At 36.4% G+C, this 18,656-nt stretch overlaps 1 protein-coding gene across 1 annotated transcript in view; it reads left to right on the top strand.

Moving 5' to 3' along the window:
- TEP1 (telomerase associated protein 1) overlaps positions 1-18,656 on the top strand; it is a 42,342-nt gene that overhangs the window by 9,048 nt on the left and 14,638 nt on the right. Inside the window, exons 9-37 of the mRNA XM_072415204.1 lie at positions 76-233; positions 1,053-1,162; positions 1,553-1,643; positions 1,985-2,159; positions 2,243-2,450; positions 4,070-4,222; positions 4,313-4,399; positions 5,634-5,761; positions 6,152-6,214; positions 6,288-6,431; positions 6,627-6,803; positions 6,925-7,045; positions 7,336-7,463; positions 7,689-7,802; positions 7,883-8,000; positions 8,616-8,813; positions 9,025-9,188; positions 9,394-9,547; positions 10,683-10,862; positions 11,568-11,660; positions 11,889-12,021; positions 12,108-12,261; positions 12,353-12,489; positions 12,582-12,670; positions 12,755-12,869; positions 14,654-14,939; positions 15,813-15,930; positions 17,294-17,418; positions 18,550-18,649. Coding sequence (XP_072271305.1) covers positions 76-233; positions 1,053-1,162; positions 1,553-1,643; positions 1,985-2,159; positions 2,243-2,450; positions 4,070-4,222; positions 4,313-4,399; positions 5,634-5,761; positions 6,152-6,214; positions 6,288-6,431; positions 6,627-6,803; positions 6,925-7,045; positions 7,336-7,463; positions 7,689-7,802; positions 7,883-8,000; positions 8,616-8,813; positions 9,025-9,188; positions 9,394-9,547; positions 10,683-10,862; positions 11,568-11,660; positions 11,889-12,021; positions 12,108-12,261; positions 12,353-12,489; positions 12,582-12,670; positions 12,755-12,869; positions 14,654-14,939; positions 15,813-15,930; positions 17,294-17,418; positions 18,550-18,649 — 4,021 coding nt within the window. The remainder of the gene's footprint in view (positions 1-75; positions 234-1,052; positions 1,163-1,552; positions 1,644-1,984; positions 2,160-2,242; positions 2,451-4,069; positions 4,223-4,312; positions 4,400-5,633; positions 5,762-6,151; positions 6,215-6,287; positions 6,432-6,626; positions 6,804-6,924; positions 7,046-7,335; positions 7,464-7,688; positions 7,803-7,882; positions 8,001-8,615; positions 8,814-9,024; positions 9,189-9,393; positions 9,548-10,682; positions 10,863-11,567; positions 11,661-11,888; positions 12,022-12,107; positions 12,262-12,352; positions 12,490-12,581; positions 12,671-12,754; positions 12,870-14,653; positions 14,940-15,812; positions 15,931-17,293; positions 17,419-18,549; positions 18,650-18,656) is intronic.

Below are 18,656 nucleotides of genomic sequence, written 5' to 3'. Positions count from 1 at the left end.
TTTTTAAAAATACATTTGTGTCCCATTTTAATCACTTACTTGACTCAATTTATCCCCTTTTCAATGTGTGAACAGGTATCCCAAAGACTTGGCATCCTTTTCACGAAGTGGTCTGGATGGTCCCTGGCAGTCACATCTGTCTGGGCAAAGAATGAAACTAAAACAGCCAGAGACCTGGGAAAGGGAACTGAGCCAGAAAGGCAACACTGGCTCTGTATGGGAGAGTCTACTAGGTCAGTATCACACAAAGGGAGTGCAGACTGGATTAGAGACAGATTTAGGGAGATCAAGGTAGAAGCTTTTCCCCCTACTATATATTTAACTGGTATTGACAACAATTAAATAAGCACAGAGTTGCCTCACACTTTTCATTGTCTGCCTGGCCAACCCTTTCCAGCACCAGCGGCCTACGAGTGGATACACCCTTGTAAAGGTAATGGTAGGAGCAATTTGACTAATTGTGCTATATACTAATTGTGCTTATAAACCTGGTTTACAGCATTGGCTTAAATATTGTAGCTGGTGCCCCTAGACATCCATTGGTTGCTTTGTGGTTGGTCCTGTACTGGGAAAATGAATCTTCCTCTTTCTGTTTAGAATGAGTCTACGATCTGGAAACTAGTATTTTGGTTATCAGTTTTAGTGGAATTAGTGTGTATGTTATTCTCTAGTAACTAATCTTTTTTTGTATTGTCCTTGGAAATAAAGAAGGAGCAAACACATTGATTAGTAGTATACCAAAGGAAAAGCAAGTTTCATGCATCATATGGTACTTTTTAATTTCTACATTTATCTACTAACCTGCAAGTGGAGTTCTATAATTCTTTTCACATTGTTGACACATTAACAAAGTATTTAGCTGTGCTAAAGAAGAACTGATATTTACAAAAGTGTGCAGAGCAGTGACCTATCTCTAATAAGACAGCTGAGTTTCAAGTTTCTTTCAGACAAAGGGAGCTGCAAATCAATCTGTTTGGTGTACTGTCTCCAATAGTTTTATTGCCCTGCAATAGTTTATATTGTATCGTGACCTTTATGCTTTTGTTACACAGACAATCATAAAGTTCCATTCATGGCTTTATTGAGAAATCTAAGGAACATGATAAGAGCAGGTATTAGCAAGAAGCATCATATGTTGGTGAATGCACGGCTAACCAATCAGGTATAATACTCTATCTTTTTTTAAATGCAATTAGTTTTAAGTGTGTGTGCCATGTAATCCTAAACACTGTTACAATCATACAAAGTAGAGAGTGCCTTCATTTTAAAGAAAAAAATGTACAAGCCTATAAAACATGACATCTTTAAACAGCAGAAATACCAAATGCAAGCATAATCAGAAAATTATACAATATAAACATGTTAATGAAATGTAAATGAAAATCAAGAGTGTTAGAATGACATGAAATTGAGTATACTACATTAGATTTGTTTAAGGTGCCACCAGGTGATTCTTGGTGAAAAAAGATTGTATTTTTTAGTGATGTAAATTCCCCTGCAAACATTGTATGAACATGAGTCACATGCTGAATACTTTGTGTATTTCGTTTAGCATACTGTCATCCAAAGCCGCCTTTTCCCATTTCGTTTCCTGTCTGCATACAAAGTTATTCAAGAGCTGGAGTCTCAACTCCAAAAAGCAGGTAAGGCCTTTTATACCTTTTAGCATATCACTACAAGAATTGAGATATTTACTAAACAGTCTTGTACTTTCAGCATTTTTCTTTAATTGGTATATTAGAACAGTGCCCTTTGCCTTTCTGGCAGTTTTAAAACACAATATAAGAGACTTGTTTTAGGAGTACACATACATATTGTATATCAGTTCAGTTACTCAATGAATAGGAATTCATAGTTGAGTTTTATCCATGCTGCATGCCCTACATGCTTTGACAACCTCCCCTGCCTAAACTAAATAAATGCATTTGTCTGGAAATTGGGGTTTAATAGATAGTAAATATCTTTATTCAAAAATCCTTTTCAGGAGACCCATTCCCCTCCAATACTGACCTCCTCCGGCGTATATTTCGCCGTGAAGGGAAGAATATTCGACAGCTGGTGCGCTTTCGTTTTACACGGAGTCAGCTCAGAGCAACTTTAGCTATTCCTGTTGTTCATCAACTACTTAAAAGAGAGAAAGAGACAGTTAGGAAATCCAGGTAAGGAAAAAAATGAAAGTCAATTGACAAAGTGAATTGAGTTCATGTTTTTTACTATTTCCCTTTTCTGAATAATGATGTAGAACAATAAAATTTGATGAGGATGTCCTTCAGAGTTATAAGAAATCACTGGAAGAAGCTATTCGGATATCAGCCCATTACAACATCCCACCCATTCCTGGACGTACAGTCATTCTAATCTATGTGGGTGCATCCATGTATGTACCATGCCATGGAGCAAAAGAACTAGCTCTCTCCACAGATTCTGGGTCCAGAACAAATCCACCATCAGTAAGTTGATTTACATATTAAATCCTTATAATAAAAAAATACATTTTTCACCAGGAATGCAAATCCACTGTATGTCTATAAAACTATTTAATAAAAGCACAACATAATCATATATATTTGAAAAAGTGATAAATACTGACTTGCTCAAACCTTTTGTTTTGATGCTTAGTTTGTTGAAACCTATTTTCAGGAATAAAAAGCTACCCTTGCCATGGGGCTCTAGGGTAGCAGTGCCTCTAGAAATTTTCCTTCTAAGGCACAACAATTTTTTTGCCCCAAGGGACCCCATTGACAACAACAAGCAAATGGGAAGGTGAGCCTGCCATAACTTTCTGTTTACCTCTCCAACACAAAGTGGTTGAGTCACAGATGTTTTACATCGCTTAATGATCAGGGCAGCCCTGGTCAGCAGTCCTGCATTGTACAGAGGGCTTCCAACAAGTAAAAGGTTTTTTGGGGCACCTGAGACATAAACTAGCATTTAAACCCTGTCATTGACGAGAATCCCATTGGCAAGGGTAATTTTTATTTATTTATGGAGTTTGGCTTTAGGTGCATTAGATCAAACTTTGGTGGCATCTACCAGAACATTTATATTTATTTCAAACCAGTTGTCTGCATCTTTAATGTGGTTTCCAGCAAAATTTAGATTGCATAGGGATCAATAGCATAATACATGCAAAATGAATCAAAACATGTTTATTACTCCTTGCACCTAAAAGTGGAAGGATAAAATGGCTGCATTAATGTATCAACCAATCTCTTCAGCTGCAAATGTGTAACATAGAGGTTTCCAAACATGGTGCCATGGAGCTTTTTCGGGGGTGCTATTTGTTGGATAATGGCCTAGATTGTTTATAAACAGCATATATCACTCCATACCAGCTATGCTGTTTTTCCATAGATACAGTACAGTTAGTGACTGTTGTTACCCCAGGACAGGAAATTTCTTACCTGCTGATTTACAAGTTAAAAAAGGCTTAGTGAAAATTAATGCAGCCATAAAATCTGGGGACTGGTAATTGTCAGTATATAATTAATTTTTGTTTAGATACACATGGCAAAAATCTTTCAAAATGTGTGCTCACTAAAAATAAACATTAACTCTAAAAAAAAAGCACATATACAAATGAGAATATGCAAACTGCCACAGCCTGTGTTCACAACCAGTGAAATCTTATACTTCATCATTATAAACAGAAGAAAAAAAATTGAGTTCTGATTGCCTGTTAACGTTTACTTCACCTCTCAATATAAATTATATTATTAAGTATATATTTTTAACTTGTACTTATATAGTGGCAACCTTTTAGGCAACACTTTACAAAGTCCATAATCAAGTCACTTACTGTCCCTCAAAGGGACTTGTATTCTAATGTCTATATCATAATCACATGTCTTTAACATGCCAATGTTGATAGAAAGCCAGTTAACCTAACTGCATGTTTTCGGGATGTGGAGAACTTAGAAACTTCTTGCAGATAGTGTCCTGGCAGAGATTCAAACCTAGAACCTAGCACTGCAAAAGTGAAAGTACTATCCACTGAGTCACCTATGCTGCTCTGTATACAGTTTGATTTGGTCTCCTGTGCTTTAATCACGTTCTTATTACTCTGCAGCTTCTGGATGTCGGTTTGCTCTTGAGTCTAATGGTGAAAGAAACAGCAGAGAGTGCTGAACTAATCTTGTATGAGGATTATGAATATGTCTTAGCAGAACACTCCACAAGTCCTCTTCTTCAGCGTGTAGAAGAGCTCAAAAATCAAACAACGGTGAGAAAGAAAAAATTATAATAATATATTACTACCATTACAGGTTTTCTCTAAATGTCCTGAATGTTTTTAACCTTCCATTTTCTTTAGAAATTGTCAGGCTGGTCACCTTTACCCTATGGAGAGAAAAATCCCAGAGCAGAGTACCTGCTAGAACTCCTGAAAAAACGAACAAAGGTAAGCAAAAGCAAGGCAGATGGGGGTTGTATTTACAACTGATCATACAAGTTTGTATGAATAAATAAATCCAGATCTAGGTAATTTGTGGGAGTAATAAAACAAAAACACTGCATCTGCTTATAATGTCACTGGAATTTCCTTCACTTCTTGCTCATGAAATCCTTGCTGCTAAGTGTAATTATGTGGGCAGGGCCATTAGGAACAATAGAAATGTCAATGTAAAGGTGGATATTTTTAAAAGATTAGATTTTAAATTTGATAAAACACCATATCTAATAAAAATGTACTAAGACACTCTCTTGATTGAAATATAGAACAAACAGTGATCAGGAATTTTTGTTCTTCTGTCTAGAGTAGCAGACAATTGATGGCCATGTGATTTTGTACTGCATTCAGCTGTACAAAGTAGGCAGTGGTGGCTAGGACGCAGAGGAGGACAGGCGTCTCCCTGTTATTTAGGTATATAGAGGGGAGCATTTCTTTTGGCTGGTGTTTGTTGGAGGCAGAACTCGACAACCACCAGCTAATGGAAAAGCTTCCTGTTCATCGGTCACTGGAGACATTCAGAAACATTTGTTTCCAACAACATTTAAATTACATCTGTGCAAGGATAAAACTATGTACAAAAGGTAGATTACTGTCACTGGAAACAATCTCTCCTGAAGGAACAGTAGAATGAACAAGAACTGTACACACAGTTCAGCTCTATGGAGAGGGTTGAGGGGAGGACAAGAGGGAAGTACCCCTCTGCTCCATATGAAATGAGGTCACCCCACTTGCAAGTTTCCCGAACTTCCAAGACAAATCAATAACTGATGTTGGGGGAACTTGGTTTGCACGCTTGATTGTTGGCTGTGAAGATCATCATGGTTCATCTTGAGTGACAATACTCTATTGTGTGTATTAGGTAATTGTTCAGACCTCTTGTGTCCATTATTGGTAAAAGCTATTATTGGGAAACACAATGCAAATAATGCTTGGCTTGACCACCAACATACACTGTGTTTGGCCTTTTCCCAGCATCACCATGAGTTGCTTTACGCAAGTAACTAATAGGAAGGTTCATTGTAATGTTAGCACTAGAAAATCTTCTTAAAAAGACACCATATAATGTTTTCCAAATGCCACTGAAAGCAATGTATTTAAAAATATATATCTAGAAGTACCTGTTACTATGTTATATCTTTTACACTTTGGTAACACTTTTCCACAATATTGTTTCAATTTGCAGGTGGATACTATCCTGGTTTTTTCAGATTGTCCACCTGATGAAGAGTTTCAGTCTGTGTTGAAGCAATACCGGCGGGCTGTGAATACAGAATGCTTGTGTGTGACAGTACTGCCCCATGGTTTCAAAAGGTACATAAACGTGTAAAATGCCTATAACAATTTCACTGAATATTTGTATACTGTTGTTTAGCCTGTATTAATGCTACTGCTATTGCAGTATAGTGCACATTGTGGCATGTCAATCTCATTGATTTTTAAAGTGAATCTCCTCATTTATTGAAAAAAATATCCTCTTTAGCTCAGGCATATAAATGTAAAGGAGTTTTTCAAACATGCGTTAGAGATTTGTTTGTAGATGACATTACTATGGACTTTGTAAAGCGCTGCATAATATGTCAGCTCTATATAAATTCTGTGTAATAATAATAATAATAGATACTGAGATGGAATATTTCAAGGAACTCCAGCCACTGGATTTTATTTGTTAGTACCAGAACATTCTTATTTGCTTTTCCATAGTGAGGACCCCATTGAGCAGTTCAAAGATGTGACACTGTGTGGCTTCACTGAACAGGTGTTGAGGTAAGTTATGTAATCTTTAAGTTATTTCACCAACTCTGTTAAAGTCATTATTACGTTAGTTTTATTCTGTTAGGTATGTATCAGAGAGGGGCACTGACCGACTGCTAGATCATGTTGAGAAGGTAAATCAAAGATTCAAAGTTCCAGAAGACCCAGACAAGGTCAAGAGGAGTCAAGCATCATCTGGCGGTCTACTTGCTACTATTCCAAAACAGAGGTGAGCGTTATACAATTACTGCCACAGGCAGATAAATTAGATAAGCGCTATATTTATCTAAATGTTCAGTACTTGTACAGGCGTAATCAATAGGTGGGTGGACTTAGCTAATAAAATGACAAATTTATTGCTTACTAATTCACTTGCACTGTTGGAAAAAATATTCAATACACAAGTGGTCTTCTTTCTGTTAAGGTGGCGCAGTGTCCGGGTTTTCATTTCCTCCACATTTCGTGATATGCATTCAGAAAGAGACCTCCTAATTGGTCAGGTGATGCCCCAACTGCGTCTGCGTGCTGCTTCCCACTTTCTATCTCTGGAGGAAGTTGATCTGCGCTGGGGAATTACAGAGGAGGAAACTGAGAAAGACAGGTTAGATTACCTTAAAAAAGGCAAAGACAGTAAAAATACAGCATCAGTTTAGATAAATTTTAATTCTAGTAAAACAACCATTGAATTCCCTAATTGAATCTGTTTTTATCTGTAAATACAGACAATTGTTTCTGTGTCTATCTGAAGTTGTTCGGAGTCAGATATTTATTGGGATCCTAGGCGAGAGATATGGTCATACTCCAAAAACGTATTCAGTGCCTCACCTTCCTGAGTATGACTGGGTAAGTAGCTATAAAAGTATCTATAAAAACACGTACATCTATTTTTTCTGTATTGTAAAAATATTTATTTAAAAAATAGGTGTTTAATACATGTTTAAGGTTAAAGAATGTGAATACAAAAAATGTTGGGGTTAAAACAGTGGTATGATAAAAGGCATGTAGTGCTACCTGTTCCAAATAAATATCACAAACTGGTTTACCTTGGCCATTACTTTTTGTAATATTATTTATCAATAAATAGCTCTTTGCTTGCTGTTCTGTCTCTATAAATATCTTGATATTTGTTTCAGGTCCATTCATACCCAGAAGGGCGATCCATCACCGAGTTGGAAACCATGCAGTTTTTGCAGGGTTGTGGAAACCAGAAACCTGGACACCCAAGGGCTTTCTTTTACTTCAGGGATTCAAATCTTCTTGGGTAAAATATACAGCAATGTAGGAGGGAATTCAGATTGATATTTTATTAGCTTTACTGTGTGTTGTGAATCGATGTGGGACACATAGATTAGTAGAATAATATGGTATAAGCCAGCTTTATTGATATAAACTTTTCTTTGAGGTATATTTTTACACATACCAATTCTTGCTGTTAACTCATTTGCTTTTAATTGCAAGACAAACAGTATTCTTTTTTGTCATTTAGGTCTGTGCCTAGTCATTGGCTCCCAGACTTTGCTGCAGAGTCTCAAGAAGCTGCCAAGCGTGTAAAGGACCTTAAGAACAGAATAGGTAAACACCCAACAGCTAAGAACTACATGTAAGTTTTCATTTTAAGTGGGTAATGCGGACTTTAATGTGCAGGCTGCATGGAATTAATGGTATTTTGGTGTTTGCCAGGTACTCTTGCGAGTGGGGTGGTGAACATAATGGCAAACCACATATAACTGCACTAGAAGATTTTGCTGCTAGAGTATTAGAAGATATCTGGCAAGTAATTGAGAGAGACTTTATCAAGGTATGTGTACAAATGGAAAAAAAAATCAAAGTAAGACTGCGAAAAACTGTGAATATTGCATGTTTTTAACTGCTAGTTAACTGTGAGTAAACCACCACAATTCAGTTATATACCTGCTCCAAGATATAGTAATTTATGCCTAGATTCCATTTCCTGCGTAACTAAATTTATGTCTTTCAGACAGGACATGATGAGATGAACAGCCAATTAATACTAAAGAAATCTCATTTCATTGAAAAGCCAGTATGTGGCACTTTTAATTCATATAAAGGCCCGAGTTAATAAAGCTCTCCAAGGCTGGAGAGAATACACTTTCATCAGTGAAGCTGGGTGATCCAGCAAACCTGGGATGGATTTGGTCCAGAATTCAAAGCATTTGCTAGCAAATAGCAAATGACATTGAAGAAATCCATTATAGGTTTGCTGGATCACCCAGCTTCACCAATGAAAGTGTATTCTCTCAAGCCTTTGGGAGCTTTAATTAATTAGGCCCTATGTGAGATAATATGGCTTATAAATTTAAAAGGTTTATGTGACTTTTTTAGTCCTTTTTATTATTTACTTTTCAAACTATTTATAACTTTTTTATTATTTTTTGTTTTATGGTTTTAAAAGGAGTCAAATGAGTCCGAAGATGAGGACCAGCTTGCACAGGATGGCTTTCAAGAGTGGCATGAGCAACAGTCCTTTGCTAGAAGCAAGTTAGTGTCAAATGTGTGTGCACAGATCCTGGAGAAAAGGCCAACGTCCTCAACAAATGGACGTTTATTTCTGGTTGTTGGGGAGCCTAGCCAAGGGAAGACTGTCTTCATGGTATGTTTTTTTTTTTTTTAACAATCTTGCGCTTTTTAAATGGGCTTTTAAATCATACATTTTTGTATATATTTAGGTTAAGTAAGATTGTCATAGCAGAACTGACTTATGAAACTGTTTGCCATTGATTGAACCAGTTATTATATTATTTTATAGTTACAATATGATGCAAATATAGTCTGTATTTTACAGTCCTTAATTTCTTTAATAGGCTGACCTTGTAAAGGAGCTGAGAATTACACCTTCATCCTCTGTTATCTATCATTTTACGGAGGCCAGTATAAGAGCAAAAGAAGCAGAAACTATGCTACACAGTTTCTGCAGACAAATGAGTCAGAGACTGCAGAGAAAAAACTTTAACCTTACATCATACAGGTATGTGTCTATTTAAATTGTGTCATTTTGTAGCAGCCTTTACAAGGTTATATTTCAGCCTAAAACATATAGTGCAATCAAGAGCATACAAATATGTTTTTTTTTTTTGCTGCACCAGCCATTTTTAAGTTAAATTTGTATAGTTTTTGAAAGTAAAAATGCACAATATGATAAACAACATATATGAAACAATGTCTTTGCACAGGGCACTTCTTTCTGAGTTCCAAGCTCTCCTTTATTTAATGTCTCGCTCATTGAAGCGGAGTGACACATTGACATTATTAATAGATGGGGCTGATGTGCTGTGTGGACAAGCAGGTGAATTGACATCTGATTGGATCCCTGACTTTCTTCCTCAGGTATGCAATTCCTTCTTACCATTATCATTTACTGAACTGTTTCTACCAAACTTTGCAACTGCAAAACCCCAGCAGCAGTAGGGGTCCAGTGCATAAAACAGAACTATGCAACCAAGTATCTTTAACTGTGCTGCATAATGGGTGAAGTAACAATATTTTAGGATTACTAAACCTAGTAAACTGGACGTAAAGTTGGCATCTGTTTAAGCTACTATGTATGTATATCAATTAATCTGCAACAGTTAGTGATCTGGAGCAGCAAATGAATCATACCCCTTTCCTTGTAAAAGGAACACGGTCCTATCTTTAAGATTATTCTACAGTGGAACCTCAGTTATCCGGAATTTAGATAACTGGAAAAATCAGATAACCGGCACCTGGCACCCTTTTCCCCGCCAATCTTGGAGCAGCGCAATCAGCGGAGCTCCGCTCTGCGCTCCTGCAGCCTTAGCAGAGCTGTGGCATGTGTTCTGCATCCAAGAACACCTACCAAAGCTCCGCTAGGGCTGCAGGAGCTGTCAGAAGAGTGGAGCTCTGCTGATTTCTCCTCTCCGTGATTGGCTGGGAAGAGGGAAACCCTGACGACGGCTCAACCATCATCAGGGTTTCCCTTTTCTCAGCCATTCAGCCATTTAGCACTAGAGGTGAATAGGGACAAGTCTCCCCTTTCAAGTCTAGTGCTGAATGGCTGAGAAACCTCCGTTTCAGAGTTAACCTCAGTGGACACTACACTTATCCAGAATCTGCCATTCCCCGTGGGTACCAGATAACCGAGGTTCCACTGTATATTCATATGACATTCAGAAAGGTGCAGCAGTCTAGATGGATACTGGCAGATTTATATTTGTCCTAATCTAATATTCTCAGTAAAATGACGGACTGAATGGTAAGAGATTGGCTTCTGGTGTTATTTAAATATTTGTAGCATGTTGTAGGCTTTTTTATTCATGAAAATGAAATAAAAAAATATGCAATGAAAAATATTTTTACATTTATGGATACTGTGTAGTAGATCTGAGAATATTATAGCAGATTTTGTGTCAGTTTTATCTCGTATTAATATTTTAGTCAATAATACATACCATTGAAACATGCCATTGTTATATTGATAGGTTGCTTTCTTTTTTTTCTGCAGAGAGTGAACTTAGTTTTGAGTGTGACAGAATGCTCCTCTCTCTGCTCTTCTTTGAGCAAGCGAAAGGACACAATACCAATCACTTTAGGGAGGCTGGAACCAAAAGAGAGGGCTGAACTGGTGCGGGGGAAGCTGGCTTTGTATGGCAAAAAACTGGAAGAGTCTGCATTCAATAATCAGGTATGATGGTTGTATTTATTTGCTGACAATTACATATGCATTTTATATTTATGTTTTACAACCCAATGCATATTATGTCCCCATTTTATGTAAATTTTTACTGTCTACTATAAACAGAAACCCTACAAATTTGCAGATATTAGATTCTCTTTATGTAATACAAATAGAATATTAATATATATTAATATAAATATATAATACTACTCAAATATAATACTCAAATATAAAAGTATTTGTGGTAATTGAGCATAAATGAAAGAAAATGTAAAACTGCAAAAACAGCTAACCCTATGACTAATCCAGCGTGGGGCCTCCAAAACTAAATTTAACAATCTTAAAGGACACCTGATATGTGATCTTTGGAAAACTTTAGTAGTAGTTCATTTTTTTATGCCCCATTGACTCTAACAGTAGTTCACATAGTAGAATTAGATCAATCAGCTTGTGGAAGTCCTATGAAATTATTTTCAATATGCTAGCATTTAAACCTAATGAAAATCTTTAAAAAAAAGTTTGGGCTATATAAAATATTTTATTATGACTGTGCATCTCTTGGAGATCATTGGTAAAATGTAGTTATTTTGTTCAACTGAATAACAAATTTTGGAATTATGGCCAGTGCAGTTATGCTGAATAAAATGCTTAGTGCCTTAGTTTATTGTATGGCTCATTAATTTACCATTTTATGCACCTCTTTTCATCCAGCTGCGCCTTCTGATGATTAAAAAGGGAACACGTGACCCTCTGTATCTGACCATGGCCTGTGAGGAACTAAGAACCAGTGCTGTCTTTGAAAAGGTTGGTAAGCTCTATTTCCCTAGTGGTATTTTACAGAAATGCACTCTTCCCTGAAATGCTTTTGTGTGCATATACCTGCCCCTCCATGCACCAACAGATTTTTGATTATTACATTGAGATAGTATTTAAAAACATAGAGGACTGTGATTTAATTTACAGCCTCCTTATGTTTTAAGCATATTCTTGTGCAGCAATTTATTTTTAACTTGTCTCTGTTTTCATGTTTAGCTCTCTGATGACATATGTAGGTTGCCAGCAACTCTTCCACCTCTTATTCAGAAGAGGTTAGAAATGTTGGAAAAGGAACATGGAGTAACCAATGTGAGCATTGCTCTGACAGCCATTTGTATCTCCCGAAAAGGTAGTATTGCTGCTGCTGTATTATTAGCCAGTGACAGGATTTTTTTTTCTTCTTCTTTATTTACTTTTTTCTGTGTTGTATGTAAGGACTTTGGGAAAGAGACCTGCTAAGGATTCTGAGCTCTCTGCATGAAATAAGTTCTGTGTACACAGCAAGATGGGATGAAATGCTAGCAGCAGCCATCCATGCAAACAATCTTCCTATGGCCACATTCTCCCTGCTGCTGACAGGCTTGAAAAGGTAAGAAGGCACAATTTTCCTATATCACCATGTTTATTTTATGTCCAAATTATTTAATTCTAATTTTCTTTGTTATGTTTGCCTATTACAGTATTCTTGGTCTGTGGAGTCGTAACATGACAAGTGAGCCAAGGCTGCATCTCACCAGTAGTCTGTTGCGGAAAGCTGTTGAGAAGCGTTACTTTGGAAAACCTGAAGTTGTCCGTGCTGTGCATCTTCTCATAGCTGGTAAGAGATTGACACCATGTATTAATGTTTTAATGGTGTGTTTTCACATAAAACCTCTAACATTAAACTTGTTGTGACCCCCCTTTTTTTAGCACACTTCTGGGCAGTTGCTTCTCCTGAAGACCCCGAATCTTCCCCTGCTCTTCATGCTGAGTGTCTGAGTGAGCTGTCTCATCACCTGGTATGATAAAATCTGTTAAAACAAAAAATGCTGCAATACAAGGCAATAAGTATGAAAGTAATTCTGGTTATTCTGCTTTTTCAGCTGTGTAGCTTACAGTACCATACTGTGGGTAAGCTCCTTACATGTATTTCTTTCCTGAAAGCACATGCCACCCTAGGACTCTTGCCTCATCTGTGCCAGGTTTTCAATAGCTTTGGTGAGTTTAAAAAATCTAATTGTTTTATAAAGAAATGTAATTTTAGTGTAAGTAAACATTCAATAATATTTTTACAAGCTCTTGCTTTGGTCATGTGTTTCTTTGTTTTATAAACCAAGAAACAAGCCCAGTTGCTGGCTTTTTAATTAGAAAATAATGGTTGCATGCCTTTTATGCTGCTTTGTTATCATCCTTTTTCCTTTAAAAGTAATAGGCCATGGACAAACAGAGTCACTTTAATGTTACTTTAGGCCCCTGAAGTTGTTTCTCTATGCATACATTTGCCCATGCATTGTATTAAATTATTGTTTACCCCTAACAAAAAACCTGATAACATTGTCAGAATAAATAATATTGATGATTAACCTCCCAACCATTAAGCCCGTACTTTTCCCATCTAAAAAAAGTTGCAATTATCGATAAGCCCGTACTGTATGAAAATAAAGTGAGAAAAGTTCGGGTTTAGCGATCACTTACCTGGTCCCGCTGCGATCGTCCATCGTCGTGTTCCAGCTTCATCCTCCAGCGTCGGGTGTCCTCTCCTTAGGAAAAAAAGCCGGGGGGCTTTCTCTTCTAAGCCGGCGGGCTTAGATCAGAAAGCCGGCCGGCTTAGAAGAAAAAGCCGGCCGGCTTAGAAGAAAAAGCCGGCCGGCTTCCTCTCCCTCCGTTCTGTCCAGCGTCGATCGCTGGGCAGAAAAAAAAAAAATACTCACCTTCTCCCTCTGCTCCTCCGGACGCGTCTGTCCTCTTCTGTCTTCATCCGGCGAGTGCAGTGACGATCACCGGGGTTTCCTGGTGACGTCGCTGCATGTGTCGGCGCGGTAGGGAGGCGGGGCGGGAAATTCAAAATTTTGTATTGAGTTCCTTTGCATTGAACTCAATACAAAAAAGCTGTATTGACTCCAATACAAAGAAATCCTTATATAACATATATATATAAGTGTATTATATATATATATTATATAAGCTACTGTACATTACATTATACACTATTTTTTTTTTAACTTTTTTTTAGTTTTTTTTTTTAATTTTTTTTTTAAAGGTTTTTTTTATGTTTTATAAAAAAAAAATTATTATTAAATTTATAAAATTTTGGACATATTTCGGTGAGTTATGCGGTAATTCGGTGAATTAGAGCCTACAATCCAAAATAAATTTCCATGCAAAAAAATGTAACACTTTTTGCATGGAAGTTTGGAAAGAATTAGAATACCCGGCGTTCGCGTACGCGTCCCTCGGCGATTCCTGATGATGTCCGTGCGTGTGCCCGTCGATGGGGGTCGTAGCGGGAAATTCAAATATTTTGTATTGGATTCAATACAAAGTTCTGTATCCAATCCAATACAAAATAATACAAAATATATTTATGTGGTTTTGTCTATAGGTACGTGACGTTGGACGGTTGGACACTAGGGAGGTGTTTTAGAAAAATATATTATTATACAGTATACCGAAATATCGCATTTTCAGTATTTTTCATTTATTTATGTATTCTTGTTTAAGCTGAATTTTGTGTATTTTAATTTTATTAAAAGTATTTTTTTTTTTACATGATTGTGTGTTTCAAACATTTTTTATATTCATGATATCTACTAGAACCCTGTTCGGACATATTTCTGTAAGCTACTGGTCTACAATTTAAAAAAAAAAAATTCATTAAAACCTGTAACGCTTTTGGTACAGAAACCTAGACATCAGTGTAATGCCCAGGTGGTTAAGAAATACTTCCTAAATCTCATAGTAGTTGAGTTCTCCATGTAACCTTTGTTTTTGTATTTTTCAAGAAACGACCATGCCAGAGAAGACTTTATCACTCTCAGCTGACCAGGATAAGATGGAAACTAATGACATTTCAGAGCTACCTGTAAGAGAATTCAGGGAGTTTATTGAGCGGTCCTTGCATATTCTTACCCAGAATCCTTCACTGTTTTATCAGTTAGCTTTAAATGAGCCTGATTCATCACCAGTGTGCATTCAGGCCCAAGGGATTTTGGCTGACTTCAAGAGTGCCACATCTGAGCTCATCACAGCATGGAATAATAAACCCAACTCCAGCAATGTCTGTTCCAGGTCTGAAAATAAATTTTTTACTTTCTTAATTTTTTTATAACAATTGTTAACATTCTTAACTTTTTAAACTTTTTTATTTACAAATCACTTACAAAGTGATATGACAGTCGAAGAAATACACAGACAGGGGAATTTAGGATGCAAAAAATGAACTTTATGTGTTTATGTGTGGGAGTAAAAGAGCACCCAAAGGAATCTCAGACAAATATGTTGAGAACACACAAGCTTCATGCATGATATTGCTAATAATAAACAACTTTTATTGCATGTTGGTGGCTCTACACCCCCAGAGACCACATGTAGCCCCAGAAGGCACTTGCAGTCCTTCAGAAGATAGTTTCAGGCTTGGCCAGTGAAAGGATCAATCATTTAGCAGTGAAATTGTTTGCTTTATTTCTTTCACACCATCATACTTTTCAATCATTTTTCAATTTTTTATCCTTTTTCTTATATATAGTAAAAAAACTATCACACTTGTGAATTCTGAGAGGGCTGTAAGAAGCACATGTGTGGATGCATTGATTTGTGGCATTCTCATGTAATGTGTCTCCAGTCTATGACCACTTCCCAATGCATGTCATCAATTTCTGTCTGCAGTCTAACAGCTTACTATAGCAACACAGTCACTGAATGTTTAGTACGGCCCTTTGCTAATGTCATGGACCGCATTTGAGGCTCCCTATACATACAATAGTTGACCACCATTGCTCTAAACTCTAGAACCTTGCAATATATATGTAGATACACCACAACAAATGATGTAATACTTATGGGAGCTTAGAGCCTAGATAAAAAAAAAGCTGAAAGCAAATTGTTAGCCTGCTTACATTCTGTGATTTATTTTTAGTCAGGGTTTTTTGCTTTTTTTCACAGTAAATCACTGGATGTTCCTTCTACTCCCGGTTGTGTTGGCCTGAGTTCTAAGGGAGACCTGGCAGTGGTGGGCACCAGTAATGGTTCACTTCACATTCTGCATTCAAATAGTGGCGAGGTAATGGTCTTTGTCATTTTTGATTTCTATATTTACATTACCCATCCAAGAACCTCTCTAATTTGCTACCTGTGATTTACCTTTTTTATATTTGATATGTGATTCATAGCATTTTGTTATATTTGTTAAAAAAAACAAGTACTCGTTCATCCTACCAGAAATCCTATGCTGTCCTGGGCAATTTCCAGTGTAGATCAAGAACATTGGAGACACTTTATAGTTCCAAAAGATTTATTGTCCTAAGGTATTAGTGTTGCTGCTCCACTGATGCATTGGGCCTGATTTATTGAAGCTCTTCAAGGCTGGAGAAGATCCACTTTCACCAGTAATCGAGCAAACCTGGAATGGATTTCTCAAAAGTCATTTGCAATTTGTTAGGAAATGTTTTCAATCCTGGACCAGATCCATTCCAAGTTTGCTGGTGCACCCAGGTTCACTGATGAAAGTGTATCTTCTCCAGTCTTGGAGAGCTTTATTAAATTAGGTCTGTTGTCATTATTATCAGTATTGTAAACCTAGGATAGGAATTGTATTACCACCAGGATCATAAGGTGAAAAGGGCAAACCTGAAAAATGAAGAACTAACGTGGCCACCAAATGACTGGTAATCAGCAATGGCCTTGAGTTTAGATGCACATTAGAACATTTTTAATTCTAATGTTAAATACTCAATCTAAATTTGAATACGATACATTTTAGTCATCTTCATGCTTATATGTTATGACTAAAAAACATAGAAAACCTGTACAATGCTGCTGATACATTAAGATGAAGACTCAAATACATTTATAAATTGAAATACATTTTAGATAAATAAATGCTTATAGATATGTAATTTGTTGGTCATAAGCATATAGATCTGAGACTGCATAGCATGAGGCTAATAACTGGGAGACAAAAAATTAATAGACAGAGTGCCCAGGGGGATTGGATGTATATCTTGTAATTACATAATTGAATCAGGATAGACATTGCCTGTAACATAATTTAATATGTGATTCATACTCATAAAGTAAACAGTAAACATATCTTGTATATATTTTAACCTGACTTGATTTCAACTTATCAGGTTTCCAACCACTAACTTTCTTTACAAAGACAAAAACAATTTATTTGTTATTACTACATGTACAATCAATATTTATACATAAAAAATTAAAAATACTGAATTACATTTTGTACCTATAGAATTGAATATACGATTATATGTCCATGGAGCCACATAAAATTCTTGCTAGAATTTCCTTCTCATTTGAATATTGGTATATGTATTTCTGTGTATGCATACACAGGTTGTGCTAGATGATTTATGTATATTGTATTTTGTTTAAGTAGACTACCACCCTTTTATGTTTTGCTGCAGGAGGTCAGAACACTGTACAGTGGCTGTGATGGGGTATCCACCTGTGCATTCATTTCTGATGCAATACTCTGTGTTGGCTCCTATGATGGAATAATAGAGATATGGAATATACCAGATGGATGTCGGTAAGTGACATATACTTATGTCATATATTTTTTTTTATATTGAATACATATAAATTGAATATAATTAAATATTTAAATAGTTTTATGAATAAATAACCTAAATATGATAAAGAATATCCATAGCTCTATAGTTTGGAGGCAGCTCAGCAAAGGCTGTTTTCAGCTCTCTCATGTCTAATTAAAGCCTCCTACTGAACCAGACAAATAGAAATAAGGCATTGCTATAATGATGGTTGTCAAAGATATACTTTTATTACTATGCATATTACTAATGCATACTATTATTACTATGCAATGTTTCATATTTGCTAGGCTAAAAACACATGGTAAATTTGTTTCACTGTTTTATAAACTCTATTAAATATACTGAAATCTATTCAACTGAGTCAAAGGGCTACATCTAATAAACAAGAAAATCATACATTCCCTCGTGGGAATCTTCCAGGTCCAATAGCAGTGATGGATTCCCACCAGGGAATGTTTGAGGGAATGTCACATTCCCTGTTTTATAAATAGAACCCCAACATACCCATTTACATGGGCATTTTGGTAGAAAGTTCACAAAATGTCTATACACCTGTGTATAGATATGCATGTTTTAAGTCAGTAACTCAATATGTAGGAAAGCAGGCCTTTCTTGGACCATCAAAAACAAGTTAGCGGTGGAATCTCCTATATTTCTGCTCTGTCAAATTCCCATTATAGTGACTTTCACATTTAGATTACATTTATACTGCCATACCATACATTTAGGCATGCCTTTTTTTAGAATTCTTATATGTTATGGATACTCCAACAGTGATAATTCCTTGCCATATTATTACCTGCCCACATTGGGGTTTGGAAATTTACCCGTCATCTTCATATGTTCCTTAGCATTCTGTTGCATTTTTCATAACATAAAATATATTTTTTTAAATATCCAGCATAAAAATAAGGAACCCATCAAAGTGGCCATACCAGGGGTGCAGATAACAAAAGAAAAGTTATTTAAAACTGTCAAGTAGTTAAAACCTCCAGGATCTATCAAAAAGTGAAATATACACTTATGTGTATTACAGTGTATGCTGTTTATGATGAGCTCTTTATGTGTTTATTTTTCTACATGACCGTGCCTTTGCTTTTTCTTAGCTTGCACAGAATTGAAGCACATAGACGCCTGGTCACTGGATGCTGTATCAGTACAGATCACAGACAGCTTATCACCTGCTCCCTAGACTTTCAGCTAAAGGTGACTG

Source organism: Pyxicephalus adspersus, chromosome 6 (genome assembly GCF_032062135.1).
Source record: "Pyxicephalus adspersus chromosome 6, UCB_Pads_2.0, whole genome shotgun sequence".
NCBI lineage: Eukaryota > Metazoa > Chordata > Amphibia > Anura > Pyxicephalidae > Pyxicephalus > Pyxicephalus adspersus.
This window is presented reverse-complemented; position numbering and strand designations above follow the sequence as displayed.